Source organism: Serinus canaria, chromosome Z, assembly GCF_022539315.1.
Source record: "Serinus canaria isolate serCan28SL12 chromosome Z, serCan2020, whole genome shotgun sequence".
Taxonomy (NCBI): Eukaryota; Metazoa; Chordata; class Aves; order Passeriformes; family Fringillidae; genus Serinus; species Serinus canaria.
In genome coordinates this window covers 28,756,043-28,775,914 of record NC_066343.1, presented here as the reverse complement: position 1 = coordinate 28,775,914, position 19,872 = coordinate 28,756,043, and the positions used below count along the sequence as shown (strand labels likewise).

At 43.0% G+C, this 19,872-nt stretch overlaps 1 protein-coding gene across 2 annotated transcripts in view; it reads right to left on the bottom strand.

Moving 5' to 3' along the window:
• Positions 1-19,872, bottom strand: part of ELP1 (elongator acetyltransferase complex subunit 1) — a 31,217-nt gene that overhangs the window by 10,392 nt on the left and 953 nt on the right. The window contains exons 2-24 of one of the 2 annotated variants that reach the window (XM_030236900.2): positions 19,398-19,550; positions 17,719-17,800; positions 15,735-15,815; positions 14,965-15,050; positions 14,319-14,418; positions 13,345-13,435; positions 12,719-12,842; positions 12,063-12,153; positions 10,767-10,997; positions 10,319-10,495; positions 9,619-9,718; positions 8,820-9,002; positions 7,909-8,015; positions 7,315-7,418; positions 6,457-6,510; positions 6,254-6,359; positions 5,459-5,574; positions 4,664-4,737; positions 3,960-4,038; positions 3,622-3,701; positions 2,635-2,775; positions 1,508-1,593; positions 260-408 (exon numbers count right to left, since the gene is read on the bottom strand). In XM_030236900.2, coding sequence (XP_030092760.1) covers positions 260-408; positions 1,508-1,593; positions 2,635-2,775; positions 3,622-3,701; positions 3,960-4,038; positions 4,664-4,737; positions 5,459-5,574; positions 6,254-6,359; positions 6,457-6,510; positions 7,315-7,418; positions 7,909-8,015; positions 8,820-9,002; positions 9,619-9,718; positions 10,319-10,495; positions 10,767-10,997; positions 12,063-12,153; positions 12,719-12,842; positions 13,345-13,435; positions 14,319-14,418; positions 14,965-15,050; positions 15,735-15,815; positions 17,719-17,800; positions 19,398-19,550 — 2,595 coding nt within the window. The remainder of the gene's footprint in view (positions 1-259; positions 409-1,507; positions 1,594-2,634; positions 2,776-3,621; positions 3,702-3,959; positions 4,039-4,663; positions 4,738-5,458; positions 5,575-6,253; positions 6,360-6,456; positions 6,511-7,314; positions 7,419-7,908; positions 8,016-8,819; positions 9,003-9,618; positions 9,719-10,318; positions 10,496-10,766; positions 10,998-12,062; positions 12,154-12,718; positions 12,843-13,344; positions 13,436-14,318; positions 14,419-14,964; positions 15,051-15,734; positions 15,816-17,718; positions 17,801-19,397; positions 19,551-19,872) is intronic. The other variant, XM_009096793.4, reaches the window with a different exon arrangement.

Below are 19,872 nucleotides of genomic sequence, written 5' to 3'. Positions count from 1 at the left end.
CCCCAGAGCTACTTTGCTCTGCTGCTCTAGAAGAGCACTGTTTCACCTTGAACACAAATTTCCAAAGCTGTGCTCATGAACCAAAGGATGCAGAGACATGACATTTACCCAGCATCATCCCAAACACACACAGGGCAACTGGAATCCTGCCTGGGTAGAGAGTCATTACTAAGAAAATATGCAGGCTAATCAGCAGACTACAAAGAACTTTTGAGAAAGTAGAAAAATAAGTTCCTTAGGTGGAACTATGAGCCAAGACCTTTTGAGACTTTTCTGCCACCATGACGACCAAATCAAAATCATACGTCCCCAAGGAATAATCATACAATTCATTGACATCCACAAGGAAAAGCAGGTACTTTAGTGCTTCTTCTGCACTCACAGCTTGAACATCTGGCGTAATGCTTTCTGCAACAAGATAAAGCAGCATATGACCTGTTACACCACCAGCACTGGAGCCCGGCTGTGAGGAAAGGATGCATCATCAAGCACAACCTTGACATCAGAGATGGGCCATCAGACTAACAGCTTGCTCTGTCTTGCAGAAGAGTTACTTTCCTTTTCTGGGCAACTTCAAGGGCCATCCCCAGCATAGCAGTGAGTGTGCAACTGTGATGAACTCAAAGGTTCAGCACAGAATAATGGCAAAGTTTGCTAGTTTGGGATACCAGAATCCAGAATAGGAACTTCCTATTCCATGCTGGGAGAACTAGAGCTCCAACTGGAAAGTGAAAACAGGTCCAACTCTGGGGTAAGTGCCAGCAGACCTAGTCAAAAGGGTGAGCTGAGGGCCTGTACAGCAGCCTATCTTAGCTGATATGCTGCTGTACCTAACACACACTGGTTTCAATTCCATTTCTGGTTTTTTGCTTGCTCCATGAACAGCAACCTTAAAATAATTTTCTCAGTGAACCATGCTAATGATCTAAGTGTTGAGGAAAACATCTAGTGCAGTATCTCAGGGTACAGCTGTGCTGGGAGCTGCAGGTTGAGCTCTGGGGGGTGAGAGCTCCAGTCTGAACTGCCAACCCCTTGCCTAACAAAGGGGACAGAGACCTGTGAGACACTGAGACACAAGAGGAGCTGAAGACTGCCAGATTTTTGCAGGGATAGACTGCGAAGGTAAAAAAGTTCTTACAGGCCCAGGGGTTCCTTTGCTCAGGGCCCCTCCTCAGAGGCACTAGTTGGAGCTGCTATTTTGTTACTTAGTTATTGCACTGAGACTAAATTATATTACGGATCAGGATACCTGAGACTCTGCTGTGGGAAACCTGAGGTGGAGCTGGTAAGGAATCCTGGTCTGAATGTGAGTGTGGGGGATGTAGCTGTAGGGGGTGGTCCCAGCGCTCAGGCAGAGCAAATGTGACTGCCAGTCTGCCAGGCTCCGGGATGGTCTCAGATGGGGAAGTTTCCCCTTTAACAGTTTTGGTTGGACAGAGAAGTTTCCATAACATAAAGCTCCTGCAAACCACCCATTTTCAAAACTTTTGAGTTTCTGATACAAAACCTCGAAGATCATGAACCTTCTGGAGAGCAATTTCCAGTTCTGGAGGACTTTTCTTCACATGTGCTGTCAGTATTGATAGGCAATATCTGAAGAAAAGGGAAGAAGTGAATGAGAAAGTGAGAAGGCAGAAACACAGCCTATCCCTTCTTTAGCACAGTTTGTGTAAGTTCTAGTTTAGTCTTAGTAAAAAAAAATAAAAATGAAAACTGCTCAGGCGCTTTGATTCTCCTAGAGGAAGGCAGCAAACATAGGAAAAGAAGAGAATAGACCAGAAAGGTTCTTCTACTCAGCATGTCTTCCCAAACATGTCACGAAGCTGGAGGTGTGTTTCGAGTAGAATGAGCTTCCTTTACCATGGCAGAAAGCATGATGAAGGAACTCTCTCTAGAAAAGGACAGCTTTCTAGGGTGTTATTTATATTTCCATACATCTCACTGAAGCTCTGTTTCAAACTAGCTTTTCCAGCCAAGCAAACACTTTGTTTTCTGAAACAGTTTGCTAGAAAGTGTCTAAATTCTCAGGGCTCAGCAGCTGCACACCACGGGTCGCACCCCTCTCCACTGTTTAACATTAGACTGTCAACAGTTTAGCACCATTTCAGCAGGCACTGTTATTATCCTATTTTCCCAGTTTTTATCTTTGTCTGGTGTTGATTTGTCCAAGGAGGATGGTTACCAAAAAGGTAATCAATCAGGAAAATGGAGCTGATAATTTACAAAGTAATTCAGTGTCAAATGGAACAGCTGATATCTTTCCAAAGGGCCAGCTGCTTTAAACAGTCAGCAACTCACCAAGATGAAAATCTTGCTCATATCTCCATTCCCACAGACTGATCCTAAATTGAGTGTATCTCCTGAACCTTTATAAACATTCTGAATCTATTATTTTAATTATATTATTTTATTTAATAGTAAAATGTTGGCATGCTATCTGTGGAATTATTAGATGTTTCCAGGACAGCATGCTCAGCAGAACCAAGGCATGGTATAGTTGATTTTGTGGAGCACAAGGTCACCTCAGAGAACCTAGGGCCAAATAACTGATGTCAAGGACAGCTTTACTTCCTGCCAATCACTTACTAGAAATCTCTCTAATGGCTCCTTCACCTACAGCAAGAAAGTGCTCACTTTTGAGGGTCAATGTGTTCCATGGCAACTCTCATCACGTCACATATGAGGTTTACTTTTTTCTGATCAGGATGCTGGTGTGGCTGGCTGTTACTGCTACCATTCAGAGAGGGGTACATGCTCTTGGTGAAATCTTCATCTCTGCATAAAAACAGGTAATGTTAATAGGAGCACCGTCTGCCACATAGCCCAGAACAAAGACAATCAGGTTGAGGAACTCAAATGCTTGCAGAACATAACTACTCATTAACTGCCACACTAATGGAAGTTCTCCAAAAATCTCTGTCAGTCCAAACTGATTGTCAGCCAAGACAGGCATCAAAAGAAATCCCCTAAAACTGGTCAAACAATTACTTCAGTAGCACCAAAAAACCAGAAGACAAGATTTAAAAGATAACAGCTGTCTTTCACTAAATCCACTATGGATATATCCACTGAACAATTCAGAAAAGTAAGCCATTTGCTATTATTTCTGGTCAGGTCAAGACTGAAAACCAAACCAAACACCTAGTGATAGCCCAGTTTCTACACAATTATCGACTTTAGCAAGCTTGAGAAGTCCTGAAACTACCATCACTGTAAAGCCTCATCACTGAGCCTTCAAGAAAGAAGTCAGGGGACTTGGTTTGAGGATTCAAGCAAGTATCTTGGCCTCAGACTAGATATGCACTGCCACCTTGCTCCTCTTTATGAGAGAACAAAACTTTCTTTGTTCTCATTTACTGCTCTACAGCGAACCAGCAGAGAAGTCAAAGCACTCAGATAATGTACTAATTACTTGCCACAAAAATCTAATGGATGCCTGCAAATGGGAATTTCCAACAAGACATGCTATCCCTGAAACTACTGAGCCTACTCAAGCCGTTATGACTCAACATGCCAGATTTCTGATTCCTTGCACCCACACTGAAGAGTTGCCAATATTTTGACAAAATAATGCACCACAACCGATTACATGCATACTTCCATTTGCAGACTTATACTTACTTCAGTTCTGTGAAAAACAAGTTGATATAGTTCACAGAATCTATTTGCCTGATAAAGGTTTCTGTGTTTTCCAGAAATGCCTGAAATGAACAAGAGTATTATCACTGATATTCTGAACAGTAAGAACATGTACATCAAGTATAAGAATAAATTCAGAGACCTTGTCTGGAAGTACAGGATGAAGGAAATGCTAAATTGGATCTGTGTGTATGATGATGCTGCAGTGCAGAACAGCCATCACTGATGAAAGCAGTACCATCTACACTTTTGAGCACTGCTCAGTGGATTCCAGGCTAGATTAGTATGGCAAATAGCACAAGAGAGCTGGGCAGACTTGCCTTGGGATTGTGGTCGTAGAGAAGATTGAGGTTGATTCGCAGCTTCCTCATACACTGAAAAGCTTCCCTGAACATAAGCCTGGAAGAATGAGTCAAGCAGGAGAGTTTACTTAGTGGATGAGATGCAAACAAAGGCAACTGACTAGAGCAGAGAACAGAACCAGTGGGATGAGAACAGCCTACACAATAAGCTGTGTAGACAGCCTTCCAGAAAAATGTGCAAGGTCAATACAGTTCATTGCTGACCCTTGCAGTGGGACACACCAGCTCCCAAGGCTGATGAAGCAATACAGAACTTAGATTATTTTTATTTTGATTAAAACAATGTTATATTTTGTATCAATTTTCTTTTCAGAAAATTTCAATGTAAATTAACTCGGTAAAAAATGGAAAACAGCCAGCTTAGTCCTAAAGTGATTGAGATGTCTGGAGAATGGAGCAACGAAGATTTCTCCCACCCACACAATTTCAGCACATGTAGATGAAGATTTCTCCCACCCACACAATTTTTAGCCTTCAGTGGTGAAGGGAGAAGTACCTGGCATGGCTGAAAGCTAGACTTCTAGGTGGTCACCCTAGAAACAGTTTTGCTCCCTCTTACAAGGTCAATTCCCGAGTTTAGCGTCCCTCTCTTTCCCAGGTCAGTCAGCCTCTAACAGCTCAGACTGGAGAAGGGAAGACAAGAATACACCAGCACCATTTACCTGTCTAGCCACTTCCGAATCTGGGCAAGAACCAGAGCACGGTGGTGAATGGTCTCCAGATTTCCTCTTGGCATCTATAACACAAGATCCACACAAATACTTACTTTACTCTGCCTACCTTATGGGGAAAGGAAGGACTGGCCAGTTTCTTAGGCCTGCCTGCTACTTGCAAGTGCATGGACCTGGTTGCTCACTTCAGAGGACATGCAATTTCAAAAACTGTAGAAAAATACCGGAACACTCTCTCAGTCCAGAAACATTCCTTCCTCAGAAGGCTGGACTCTACCCAACCAGGCATGACCCAGAGCAACCTGATCAAGTTTTCATGTTAGTCCTGCTCTGAGGAGGGTGTTGAGCTCCACACCTCCAAAAGTGTCTCTCAAATTACATCCTTCTCCATTCTGTGAATCTCTGGCAGTTATGAAGAGTAAGCTCAGCAAAAAACTAAGTGCCAAGGTTAATGGAGGGCTGCTAGTAAATATTAGGAAGTCAGTCTTGAAATTCACGGTGAGAGGCCACAATATGTAGCACTACACTACCTCAGCCATTAGGAACTTGAATAGTCCTTCCCAGTTCTGCACATACCTATCTGCCTCTACTGAACCTAATTCCCAAAGGCATGCTCAAAATCCATCTGCATCCAGCCAGGCAGGTGTGAGGTGCTATGCTGCAGCACTGCAGGGCATCAGCTTTGTAGCACTGCACACACTGTTTGAAGGTTGAAAAGGTGCCCACTGTGACAGACTCCTGCACATCCTGATAGCACATGTCAGCAGACATGGGCAGAGCACTGACCTGCAGCACCACCTTTGTATCCTGGGGAACGACGGTGACAATACGTGAACCTCGCTCCACCTTCCGCAGGGTCTCACTGCTTGGTGCAGCAGCACTGCTCAGGCTAGCCTGGAGGGCTGAAGACAACATTTATCAGCATACATGGCACATGCAGCACAGTGCCCCATTTAGGACCTCCTATACTGTAGGAGCCAGGCAAGGCTGTACTGGACTAACCAAGCCTCCAGTACAAAAGCAATCTTCAACAATTCCTGACAGGATGAGACCTTGCAGAGTGCTGATCTCTGCTGAACCTGTACACAAAGCAGAGCTGTGTTTTCTGCACAACAGGATGACAAAGCTCAACAGACAAGATAAGAATAGCACTGAAGGGTGTAAAAGGACCAATAAATTGTTGTCCTGCCTTTACCAAAGTCATCACACTTCTCAAAGCCAGACACCACCAGAAACTCTTTCTACAGTGATCCCCTCCCTACCACACACCCTCAAATAGCACACAGACTTCTTTTGAACATGGAGGGAAGAAGAATGCAGGGCTAGGCTGTTGGAAACAGCGTAAGAGTCAATTACAGCACAAATTCTCTTCCCTGTGAAAAACACCTGGTATACAGTTAGTTCCCTGAGCTCTTTGCTCTCTGGTAGATTGCTGAAAGCAGCTCTCTTACTCTCATCTCTTTAACACTTCCTTTGAGGAACCCAAATACAACAGGTTTGGATGTGAAAAATGGGTACACATCTTGTGTTTCCAAGACAAATGCTACAAGCTAGCAACAGGCAGCCAGTGCTGATATTTACCCTTCACTGACAAGTTCTTCAAACAGAAGCACTGACAGGTGTGCGAGTTGGTTGTCACCAACAAAAACTCACTGCATGTTGCAAATGATGTGATGTTAGAAGCAACCTGTGAAAAAATGAAGTTTATCACAATTTAGACCAGGATATGGAAGCTGCCTTTGGCAGAGGAAAAGGGCAGGAAATGAGGGGCAAAAGCTCTGTACCTCAATATTATTAACAAAAAAACGGCATCGATCCGTGAGGCCCAAGATCACTTCCTGTAATTAAAATAATGACAACTATGAGCTATCACAATCTCCAGTCTTTCACAACACTGACAAGCACTGGATACCTTACAATTAGGTAACAAATACCTCAGGCAAATTACTTAGAGAAGCCAGACAGCAAGTCATCCCACCTCTCTTCCAGGAGGACTTAAACTTGAACATCTTTAAACACTGCTGGCTGAGAATCCACCTTGGCCTACCCTGTGACTGCATAGTCGTAAAATGGAAGCAGAAGTGAGGCTAGAAATCTAGGCTCTTCTATTCAGCAGCACTTGGTCTAGGATACCAGAGGAAAAGCTCCACTACAGAGCTGAGCAAAGCAGCTTCCTACAGCTGGATGCACACTGAAGGAAGGACACCCCTGAAATACCAGCAAAACAGCCAGTCATTCTTTAAGCTGCTGTAACTATCAAGAAACTATCTCCAACAGAAAAAAGCAGTAGCAGGACATCTGCAGTAACTCAGTGCAGCCGTATTTGCTAATAGGTTAAGTTCAAATAAAACGAAGCAAAACATTCCTTTCAAAAAGAGTGTGGCAGTAAACGCTAGAAATTCTCAATCTGAATTTTCTCACTTACTAATTAAATTATTTGTTGTATTCGTAGAACGGATGTTAACTGCAATCTACCAGAAATGCTCCAGAAGGCAAGGGAAGATAAGCTTTCAGCTTTGCAAAGGACCTTATGAAGAACATCATGAACAAGTATCACTGGGCCCTGGGCAGAAGACCATGGTGTACTTCTGGCACAGAGAATGACTGAGTAGGGAATTTATTCTGCTTGCAGTCTTACTTACTTCACCACTGATCCTTGTGATGGAAGTCTGCACACAACAGGAGGGGAACTGAACATTAGAGCTACTGCTACTCCGCCAGGGCTCAAGGACTGGAGTAGAAGCCTCTAAGGAGCAAAGAAGATCTCATTGTTTTCCAGCCAAACAAAAACTCAGACATTAAAACCACATGATATGTATCTTAAGAAAACCAGAACCGGGAATAAGCTACACCATCTGAAAGAGGGGAGGAATGGTGGCACAGAAATCCATGACAGTGGACAAAAAGGTGGTAACTTCCAGGGGCTCAGTAGTGCCTTTATTCCACTGTGGAATGAGAGAGATCTATGAATGGGGCAGTCAGTCAGCACTGAACTTTGTATGTGCATATTTGTGTTAACATATGCATGTGTATATACATGAAGTTACCTTTAATTGAATTCTGACACAAATCACTAATTTCTGCCCTTTTCTGGGAGGAGAGGAAATATAAAAGCAGCACCAACTACACAGCAAGTGTCACTCAAGTCCCTGGAAGTCAAATCATCTCAGTAAACATTTTAAGAAATATGTAACAACTACCCCTAAGAACAGGTACTTTAAGAGGGCCCAGCTTACCCCACAGGTATTTTAGGATGCGCCTATCAGTCAGCTGCAGAGCCACAGTTTTGGTCACTGGGCTGCAGTACAGGCTGATCACTTCTCCATCTACAGGCACTGACAACCTGATGCAAGACAGAGGACATACAGAAGGTCAGTCACAGCAGACACACTTAAGAGCAGATACCTTGTTCCTGCCTTTCTTTTAGCCAGATGAAAAGATGCACATCTCCAGCATGGACATATTTTGTTCATGTAAGGAACTTCTGCAGTCTTCTCACACCTATGTCAGCTGACAGTGGCACCGCAGAGCATTAGCAACTCCAGCCAACAGGCATCTGCCTAACTGTGCTGGTCACTGTCTGCACTGCAGCACTCTGCAAACACACCCCTCTTTTTCTGTTCTACAGTTCACATGTAAACCATTCTGTCATTGCTGGGTGAGTGCCACAAAAAGCAGCTCTCCCTATCTCTTTGGGAACCGTATTTCTGCACCCCAGGTGGCCTTTTTTTGTGTCTGGTTTTAGCTCAACTGACCCCACAAAGACCAGCAGATGAGGAGGAGGAAAAGGAGGAGGACAGCAATTTTGATGGCTACTGGTCCCCTCCTAGACCTTGATAATGGTGGGCAAAGTATTGGAGGAATTCAGTGTCATGTGCCATCCCCTCTCCCCCAAGGGCCCCGAATTCTGAGGAGCAGGGCTATCCTGTACTGATACAAGCATGTTTAGCATGCACCCTTGCCAGGCTGGATGCAGGCATCACAACTACAGACAAGTGCTGACCAGTAGGCAGCTTCATGAGCTGTTTGGTTCTCCTGTCAGAAGAGAGCCAAATTCCTTAACCCATGGCTTCCAGGCTAGTGAGAGACTAGGCACTGTACAGCAAGCGTTCTCAGATTTCAGACAAAACTGACACATCTCTAGTACCATAAATTTAGGCACTCTTCTTCAGCTCCAGCCACGTGAGGCACTGCAGTCAGATGATGAAGGACAGACTGAGCAGCATGCTGACCTTGACCAACAACCAAGAAGCTGTCATCTGGCAGCCAGGTGAGAAATCGGAGACCCAGAGGATTCATCACTTCATTGCTGCTGCTGCTCACATCAACTCTGTCACAAAATAGGAGAGGTTGGGACACAAATAGAACCTGATTTCAATAGGCCACCTCACTAAAGAGGCAGAGGACTTCCTAAGCACACCCTGGCTTTTTAAATATACAACATGGCTGGGAGGGCTCCAGTGCAGAAACACCAATACCCAAAGCATGAATCCTGCCACAAGCTGAGCTGGAGATAAAGGATGAGACCTAGGAAGCTCCATCTGTTTTCCCTATGTAGTACTGCTTCCATGCCAACTAGGAACAAACAGGGAGCATGGTGGGATTTTTACCCCCATCACTGTCTCTGTCCATGCACGCAGCTTTGCTTGTGTGATATGATCATGGTCCTGGGCACTGCACCATCATTCCTTTGTGTACCAGGCACAGGAAGGCACAGGAAGATATCTCACTGCTGTCATTTAAAGTCACTGGTTCTCCCAGACTGAGACCTCAGTAGGGCTTTTCAAAATCCTAGTTGCAGGCACAGTGTCCACAAAATGAAACCACGTTATCTGATAGCCTCTTGAAAATCTTGAGAAAAGTGGTAAGAGCAGTGACCTCTAAAGCATCCAGTCAGGTACAACCCTCTTCTCCCCTCTCCAGCTGTATTATTACAGCTATATTACCTGTAGGTTTTATCCAGGAATGGTGTTTCTACAGCTGCTTTAAAGCCATTTCCTCCCACAGCTCCAAACTTAACAGAAGGGTCACTCACTGTACTCTGTCCTAACAAACACAAAGCAGAACAAAGCAGAGTTTAGAGAGCCACCTAACAGAGCTCCTTCCATCTTCAATCTTTGCAAAAAGTAGATGCTATGTGGAAGTATTAAAAAAGTCAGAAAATACCATCCCTACTTTTAGACTCAGAATGCTAATTCTCATTAAGACTCACTTTGAGGAAGACAGTCATATTCCAACATTGCAGAACAAAACAGCTGTTTCCTCACTGCACATTGTGTATAGAATTGCTTTGGGAAGTGCTAGGTTCCCCAGACAGGTTCTCAGACACTTACCAGTGACAGTCATCATCATGCCATCAGAGCAGCTTATGCAAGACACCATGTGCTGCACTCAAGCTGAAGCTAGGCAGGGAAATATTACCAGCACAATGACACAGTCAAGTGCCAAACACTGTCTTCTCACAAAGTCAACGTACCACCAAAATGCTTCTATGTCATTCAAACTAATGGAAATGAGAGCAGGGCTTGAACTCACACTTAAACCAAGTATGTCTTGTGTAAAGATTTAAGTGACTGTCACCTTACTAGTCTCCTAAGGTACTGTTCTCAGGAACACATGGTTTCTTTTAACAAGGCTGCAACATACTCTCACCATATCTGTACACAGAGATCCTGTTATCAGCATCCAGGACAGCCATGTCCCCACTACGTTCGGGATCTGTGTGAAATGCAACCTGATTAACTGCCTGTTGGAGCTGGAGCTCATAGGTACACATGGGTGGAGGCACCACAGCATGCTGGAAGGCTGTGACAAGCACTTTATCTGTGGAAGAAAAGAGAAGAAAATCCAAGATGAACCCCATTCCAAATGTTAGTGAAGCTCTTCCTGGATCCTTAATGGAAGCAGAAATAATGTAATAGGAAAATGGTTGGTGTGCTTTTAGTGATCTTCATTGAGCTAACCCTGAAGCATCTATCAATTACACTGATCCCTCCCCTAAAAGTGTTGTAGAAACAACTCAAAGAAGAACTGAATACAAAAGGCTACCCCACATTTTCTGACCCTAGAGCTGGAAAGCTGTCCCACTGCTTACCTCCATCTATAACAGCCACATTTGCCATATGCTGACTATTCTCCCCCAGCCCATGGTCTGTGGTCCAGTGCCAGTCATAGAAGAGGTAATGCCAGCCCTGGCAGAGTATATGTAGTCTATACAGGTTCTCTCGGTCCCATTGCAGTGACACCACTTGATTTTCCTCCAAGCTACCGAAGTGTAGACTTTGCTTTAAGTACCAGTGATAGTTGCCGGTGGTCCACAGCTGAACTGCAGAAAAACAAGTAGTTACTAGAGATTAGTATTTGAGACCCAGCTCAAACTCTCCCCTGCAACCACCCTTAACTGCACTTAACCCCCACCCAACGGGTAGGTTAAGTGCAATTAAAATAACAGTTCTAGTCTTCAGTCTATGAGCTATGTCATACAACACATAGCACAAGAAAACCACACACTGCCAAAGTCAATCCTAAAATTCACTGAGCTACCCTTTGAGACAGTACCCTTGTCTAACGAAGGACTCACACCTTTACTATTTCGTTTGTACCACTTCCAGCTACAGGAGCCTGGCAGATATTTCAAGATCAGGCTGAGCTACCAGTTCTTCCTCACCAGCTGAGCTGGTTTTGGCTGGGGTAGTTAATTTTCTTCACAGTATCAAGTATGGGACTGTGTTTTGGATTTGTGCTGAACACAGCATGGATAAGTGATGTTTTAGTTATTGCTGAGTAGGGCTTACAGAGACCCAAGGTCTTTTCTGGTTTTTGTACTGCCAAACTGCCAAGCTGGCAAGGAATCTGGGGATGCATAGGAGGTCGGGAGGGCACACAGCCAGGACAGGTGACCCCAGCTGACTAAAGGGATATTTCAGACCACATGATATCATGTTCATATATAAAGTGAGAGGAAGAATGAAGAAGAGTGGGATATTTGGACTGATGGCATTTTTCTTCAATGGTAACAGAAGCAACCATTAAACGTTATGAGGCCCTGCTGTCCTGGAGATGGCTGAACACCTGCCTGCCCAGGGGAAGCGGTGAATTAATTCCTTGCTTTGCTTTTTATGGCATGCATGGCTTTTCCTTTTTCATAGTAAACTGTTAATCAAGCCATGAGTTTTTCAGCTGATTCTCCCCCTGATATTGCTGGTAGGGAAGTGGCCAAGTGACTCTGCGGCGCTTGTCTGCTGTCTGTGGTTAAACCATGACACCAGCACAGTGGTCTCAAAGCCACTTGCAAGCCTCCACAGTGTCTCCTACCCTGCAGGTAAGTACCTGCTGCTAACGACATTTGCAGGCAAGCATTAAGAGCCAGAGCCCCAAGGAGTGCTCTCACCATAAGTGTTTGGGTTGGAGTTTTCCACCTTCAGGTCTTCCAGCCATATAGCCAGGATTGTAGAATCTGCATTCCAAAGCATTTCATTAACCTGTAGAAACAAACATGGCTGTTGCTGATATTCTTGCTCACAGAAAGTTTACGAGACCAGGAGGTTCTCCAACAACAAAAGGTACATCGGTTAACACACAAACAGAGCCCACGTGCATTGCAAAGCTCCTGACAAGGCATCCTGAGAAGACCACAGATGAAGAGGCCACAAAAATGACAGCAGCCTTCTCTTTGCTTTCCTTGACACCGAGTTAAGCATCTGCCAAAAGACCTCTCAGCGTCCAAGCACAGATTTGGGATAATGTGTATAAAAACCTCACTCTTGCAATGGCTGACATGCTGAAAAGTACTTTTGATTCATTTGCCTAGTATAAAGTATATAAAGCACAGAAGTACCTCAGGGCTACAATCATCCTTTACTACGTGTCTTTGTACTATGGGCTTGCATCTTCTACACAGGCTTCTTCATTGTTCTCTTTCAGGTCACTTCTCCCATTAGGATAAGCACAAAGTAATATGTTAAAAACCTCTTCCTAGAATCTGGAAGAGATCTAGTCCTCTTCTCCATTACACTCTCATCAAAGAAGCCCAGACAAGGAACTTACTTTGACCTGCCCTTTCTGGAAAGGGAGGGTGAACTCTCCATGAAGAAGTCCATTCTTTTCCAAAAAAACCACATCATGTCTGTTGGGTTTTTCTTGTGTAGATGCTATTAGGTTTCCTGAGGGCCTTAAAAAAGAGCCAAATGAAAATTCATTGTTCACACAATCACTAACGGTCATTCTAAACCCCAGTCATCTCACATTTTTTCCAGTGACATGAAGAAAAAGGCAGCAGAGGATGTGTTTTCCTCAGCACTGTTCAGACAGTCATAGATCTGGCACAGATCTATGTACAGATCAGAGCTTATGATAGCCACAGGTGACCAAATAAATGCCAGCACTAGGAAAGGAACCTGTAATATTTCTTTTTATCCAGCTGAGCCCAAACCCACTTGACACTGACTTTATGCAGAGACTCTATCCCTTCTTCCCACTTCTGATGCAAGCATTAGGATTTTTCAGGGTTTGAAGGGCTACTCTTTCTCATGCTGAATCAGAAGGCAACTTTCTTCAAGTTTTGGGAAAAATCAACCAAACGCTGAAGAAATTAAAATGATGCTGATCAAAGACTGTGACCAGGGAGTAACAAGCACCACTGCTGTCAGCATGCAGACGGTAGTACTACTCACTTCCAGGACAGTGCTTGTTCTAATCCTGAGATAGGCTCACTTGTTGACTGCAACACAAGCTCTCTGCTCCATACCCGGACCTTCCGAGCACCTATAGGTTGAGAAAGCAATGAGACAAAAGTCTAAGAAAACTGGGAAGAGACTTTCCAAATTTTATGAGGGTAGAAGAGCAAATTTTGATGCACATGCATAAAAAGGAGATTTCTCTTGTACACCTTAAGGGCTAAGAATTTATTCTCTGTCAGGCAGTTCTCCCACAGTAACTACGTAACTAAAGAAACTGTTTTATGAATTTCAGTCTAATGTAGTTCAGTCGTAATAATTTTCTGCTCCAGCTTTCACCACAGAAAAGTTAAAATCATGCAATAAATATACAATCCTCCCTAATCTGAAGTATTGAAGGTAAAAATCCAAATAAATGGAAGAGCAGTGTAGTTTGATGAGTTCAATATGTTGACCAATACATTTAAACTGCTCAGAAAGTAGTATTTATCATGGAAAACATCAATTACAGTCTTAGAAGTAATGCATATGCTCATCACCTCTTTGACTTCAGGGCAAAACCAAGGGAAAAGTATCACCAGTATCTTTAAAAAGTGTGCAAGGCAAAACTCTAATATGAGGGACAGTGGGTATATGAACCCAAACATATTCATCCATTTGGCACTGAGAGCCTATGAGGTATTGCTTAAAGCTTGAGCAGGTGAAAGAAATAGTTCAGATAGTATCTGCAAAGTAGTACTTCCTCCTGGCATCTCACTGAACTGAAAACCAAACCACACAGAAAGTAATCAAAATATCATATGTATAAAATGGCTCTGAGAACATCACAGCAGAAAAAAGGGTGATTAAAGAGCTCAACACACCCTCACTTTAAGTAGTCAACAGATCACAAACAGTCCCTGCATTACCTAGATTCTGCTTAAGAAGCCCTTTTATACAAGCTGTTATTTCAAATAAGTGGGGTGCCATACCTGTCTCTGGACAGACAGCACTCACTGCAACAAACTGCCCGTCTCCTCTCCATGTCACCCGAGGCCTGCCATCATCCCAGGCTGATGTTGGTAATACTTCCTGAAGTCACACAAAATAAAGTTGCATCAAAGCTTGGGAAGGCAACTGCTGTCTTTGTCTAAACAGACTGCTTTTTCAAGAGTCTTAGGATGAAATCCACTAAGATTAATCCATTAAATCCACTAAGATTTAATCTATTAAAAAGTGTAAAACGACTAAGTTAAAAACTCACTATTCAAAATGTTGTTTTAGGAAACTCTAGAACTCCACACACTATCCTTCCCATCCACTGAGGTCTCTACTTAGAGACAGCAGTGCAGAAGCTGGACACATGGTGATTTGAGATTTGCTCAAGATTGATGCTGAAATGGCTGCAAATCTTACTTTGAGCTCTGTTTGAAAATAAGTATTCCCTGATGCTTGCTTGAATTCAAAGAAAGATAAAAATGTATGATTTCAGACAACACAGAAACAAACAGAAGCAGTATATGAAAAGAACTACCAGAAAGGTGGTGGCAAATCAGCATCACAGGAATAACCGAAACTCTCTCTATGCATGTTTTCCCTGAGAGAGCATAGACTTGACACAAAAAACCAGTATAATACCGTCTGTTTGCGATGCGCTGCCTGTTTCCCTTCTGATCCATGGAACTGGGTCTCCTTTTTACCCCACCCAAGAGCAACAAATTTTCCTGGAGAAGAAATAATCCTTGTAGTGGAAGATTAACAGATAATACCTTAACTACTGTGCATTATGTACACAACCACAGCCTCAAGCAACCCACACCTTTGTGGATGCCACAGTTTGGTCAGAGAGAGAAAGCCAAATAAACTTTCCCAAGAATTTGTTCTGAGGAGTTTTGAGAAGGCTGAGAGAAAGAATTAAAATAATCTTGCAGCTGGTGTTTTGAACAGTTGTTTTCCCATTATATGTTTGCCAAAGGGCATCTTCTTAGTTAGCCAATGGCAACAGGGTGTTGATTAAATGACCAGTCAGGTCCACCTGTATTGGAACGGTGCATAAAAATGGGTTTCTAATAAATCTCATATTAGCCTGCTGAGGAGAATTAGAGTTTATGTGCTGCCTCACTCCCTTTCCTGACTCAACGGTGACACACCTTCTTCCCAGATTTTATTCTAAAAACCTGCTGGGAAGTTAGGTAGTCTAGAAAGCGCTTTGGTACATGGAACTTACTTAAATTTATGCTGACAAGTAACAATATTGACTTTACCCTTCAGCTGTCCCGAAGCATTACAATCTAAATAAAATGTCTCCTGGGGTCTGAGAGAGCTCAACTCCATTTCCTTACTTTCCAAGTGCTTACAACATGTCAATTACATCAGCTAGGGCAACATAATTTCAGTGCACCTCTCACCTTCTCCAAACTCATCTTGGTGGATTTGCTTTTCAGAAATTGGTTCAAAATCCCTTGTCATCATGATGAGTGTCTGCTGACCTGCAAGGTGGATATTAAATACAGTATTGGTAATGGTATCTGCAGCAAATAAAAACTCAAGTGTTCTCCTGTGTGCTTCTATTGCTCTGTCATGGGTCTGAATACAGAAAGCGTGGTGCTAGAGAGAACATATCCTTCAAAGCATGAAACCTCAAACTGGAACAGAACACTTCCAAGTTTTTCTCCTCAAAAATAGGCTTAAAAAGTTTTTCCACGTTCCAAAAAAATACCTGGTTCCTTTTCTCTGGAGATATGAAGGACAAGAAGGCTACTGGGAACAGTCACCATAGATTTATGAAGAGGAAATCATCCCATCCTGATAACCCCCTATCAGACAATGACCAGGTTGTGGATATGGGGAGAGCAATGGATTTCATTTTTCTTGACTCTAATGAGGCTTTTGATGCTGTGTGCCACAACATCATCAGAGACAAACCCATGAAGTATAGCATAGATAAAAGGACAATGAGAACGAGCTGAACTGCCAAGCCCAAAAGCTTGCTAGCATGTCAGTAAGTGCAGCTCAAGGTCAGTCACTGGCATGTCCCTGGACTCTAGGGCAATGATTAACATTGCCCTTAATGACCCAGAGAATGGGACCCTTTGCAAGTTTGTAGATGACACAGAACTGGGAAAAGCAGCAGGTTCAGCAGAAGGTTGTGCTGCTGTCCTCAGGGACCCTGTCATGTAGGCAAGATGGGCTGCCCAGAACTTCATAAAGCTCAACAAGAAAAAAATGTCCTGAATATGGAAAATAATTATCTCAGGAACTGAGAGACTAGGAATTAAGTGGCAGGAGTGCAACTTGGCAAAAAATGGTAAACTATGTTTCCTGAAGCACCAAGTTGACTAGCTAGCAGTATGCCCTGCTGCACAGGTGAACAGCATCCTGGCTACATTAGGAGTGCTGCCAGCAGGTTGTGGGAGGTGATCTTGCTCTTTTACTCAGTGCTGGTGAGACACATGGAAGGCTGACTCCATTTCTGGAGTCCTAGTGCAAGACAGACAAGGACATACTGGAGTGAGTCTTGCGAAGTGTCAAAATGATGATTAAGGGCTTGAAAAATCTGTTACATGAGTGGAGGCTGAGACAAGACAGACTGGCCTGGAGAGAAGGCTTCAGGTACAATCTTTCCAAGTAAGAATCTCATCAGCATGTGTAAATATACTATGTGGGAGGAGGGGTACAGTAAAGAAGACACAGCCATGTTGTCTGCAGTGCTGAGGGACAGCACAAGAGGCAATGGGCACAAACTAAAATACAGAAAATTCCCTTAAAATCTAGGAAAAGTTTTTTTTCTTACCCTGAGGGCAATAACAGATAGAAACAGGATGCCCAGAGGGTTGTGGGGGTCTTAAACCTAACTCAGCAAAATCCCCAAACAACTTGCTCTAGGGAACATACACTGAGCAAGGTAGTTGGAATAGGCAATCTCCACAGTTTCCTCTCAGTCTCAAGCACTCTATGATTCTGTTTTGTCTGAAGCTAATTTTATTTTCTAGATGAGTCACACCTGTAGTTAATTAGGACCTGTGACATATATACTTCATACCAAAGGCCAAGAAAGTTTTTGTTATGAAGAAGCCAAATGGGGATATAAAGAAGTCTTTATGTTTTTGAGGCAAGATCAAATGTACTCCCTGGGAAGATTTTAACAACTAAAAACTCTTCCATGAAGCAACTTTTTGGGCCTAACAAATTCCTGCTTCAATCTCTGAAACACCTTATGAACCATGAAATGAAATCTCATATATAGGATCTGGTAGAGTTTTTTCCACTTTAAGTCCTAGTCCCAGTCTCGTAACTTTTTTGTCCTCTCTCTCAATCTTGGTTACGTTTTGTGCTTTGGCCACAGAGAGTTTCATTCCTACAGGCAGAAAGCTTACAGGCTGTTGTTGATACCTGTTGCAAGCAAAATAAGTTCTTGGTCAGGACTCCAGCTCATTACACTCAGACCGCTGTCCACACTTCCAACACATTCCACCTGCAAGACCAAAATAAGATCACAGGAATATGAGTGCAGCACTGTCCCAGCACAAAAGCAAACAGTCACCAAGGGAAATGAAAATTGCCTTCTACTTAAAAAAAATCTAAAGTCTAACTTCACGTTTTGTGTTGAACAAAACAAAAGACACATTTCTGACTAAAAATGGCTCCAGAATGTTTATGAATAAGAGCCCAGGTAATGTAGACTCTAGCACCTTCTACCATACACCATTTTAGAAAGAGCTTTATTCTGCAACTCTCAGTCTTATGTCAGCACGTACAGTGTCAATACTAATATGGCCTGATAGGGCTTGTGATTACATTGGTAAATATTCTTCAGTAAAAAAACACAGACATAATGATTCTTACCTAGAGAATTCCAACACACAGGTAAACTCTGACCAGCCTGTGAATGCTGAACTTGACAACTGTATATACCTGCACCAATGTAAAAGTTTATGAAAAATTGGGCTAGTTTTACTGGGCCTTCATGAGCATGTAATTGCAGTAGGCAGAGAACTTTTGTTACGCGTGGTTACCTTGATTTGTAAAAGGCATAGAACAGAACGACAAATGTACCACTTGTTGTGATAAAAAGCAAGATGATGCCATTCAAGAAATTAGGCTTGGGTGTCACAATCTTTCCAGGTAAGAAAAGTGAGACTGGGTGCCTATCTGTGTAACTATCACTCACATAGAGAGGGTTTCAGAACAAGCAGAAGAATCTTCCAGACTGCCTTCTTGGTGCCTACACTGCACTGAAAGAAGACTGGAAAGTAAAGCAAAAAACCAGAAAAATAAGCGAAAACCCCACAAAATAAAGAATCTGAAGTTAAACCTGTTCTCTGATGAAAGTATCACTGCAAAAAAAAAGAAAGAAATAAAAAAAAAAGCTCTGTTAATTTCTATTTCCTCATGATATATTGTAAATTGCAATACAGGACTCATTTTTCAGATACAGCTAACTGCACATTTAAGTGGTATCTGTAAATCAAGTGCAAACATGAACCAGAACAGACAAGCTGCAAATAACCACAATATTACAGCTAACCCAGAGAGACCACTATCATCTCATGGTCACTTAAACCTGCACTGTTGGACTGGTTTTGTGGGAGGTGATTCAGATTTCAGAGGGTGCTGTTGTGGTGTCTTGCTGAAGATGATACAAGACACTAAGGAAGGAAGAGAAAGCAAGTATCGCAGTCTCTGCCATATCCTAAATCATGTCAACATGTATCAACTGATAACAAAATGGTAGCTACACAGTGGATTATGAATAGATTACTTTATTCTTTACCTAGTTCTGTAACTCTCCAGCAGACCCTTTGCTGCTGGAAGCCCACTGAGCAAACTTAGAGGACCCAGGCTGTGGACAGGCAAACCATCATTTCAATTCAAGCTCTTTTACAGAGTCTATATTCTGTCTTTAGTCATTCCTAAGGCTACCACAAAAATCAGCTTGTCTGCCCAGAGACTGGAGGCTAGCCACAGCTCATGGCTGTGTATGAGTGTACAACTGGCCACTAAAGAAATTTTAAGTGTTACTCTTTCCTCTGAATTTCCACAATACTGTTGAGTCTTTCCTGCCATGTTACCTGCTCCGTGCTCAGATTGCACAGTAGGATGTCTCCAGCTGCTGTAGCAACACACACACTCTCCTGCTCTGGAAGATCTTCAACACCCACGATGCAGCCACTTCCATCTTCAGGCAAGAACCCATCCACAGTCAGGGAAACTTCTCTTGACACCTTGATACAGAAAGGCCAATGGCTTACTAATTATACATCACCTCTGATTTTTGCAGAAATGACTTGTAAAAGACATAGGTATATTTCATCCTACTGCAGTTACACAAAGCAGTACACAGTAGAAGAGAGTGTGTGAATGGCACCAGAAAAAAAGCCAACTTGCAAGTACTTATCTTCACTTACGGTAAAAGTGATAGAAGAAAACGAGAAAACCCATACACGGGAGCAAAAAAAACACAACTTCCAATCTGCCTGGCTAATCATCTTTCTACACCCTTTTCAGGCTTCACCACAGTATCAATATTATGAAGTGCATGGGTAG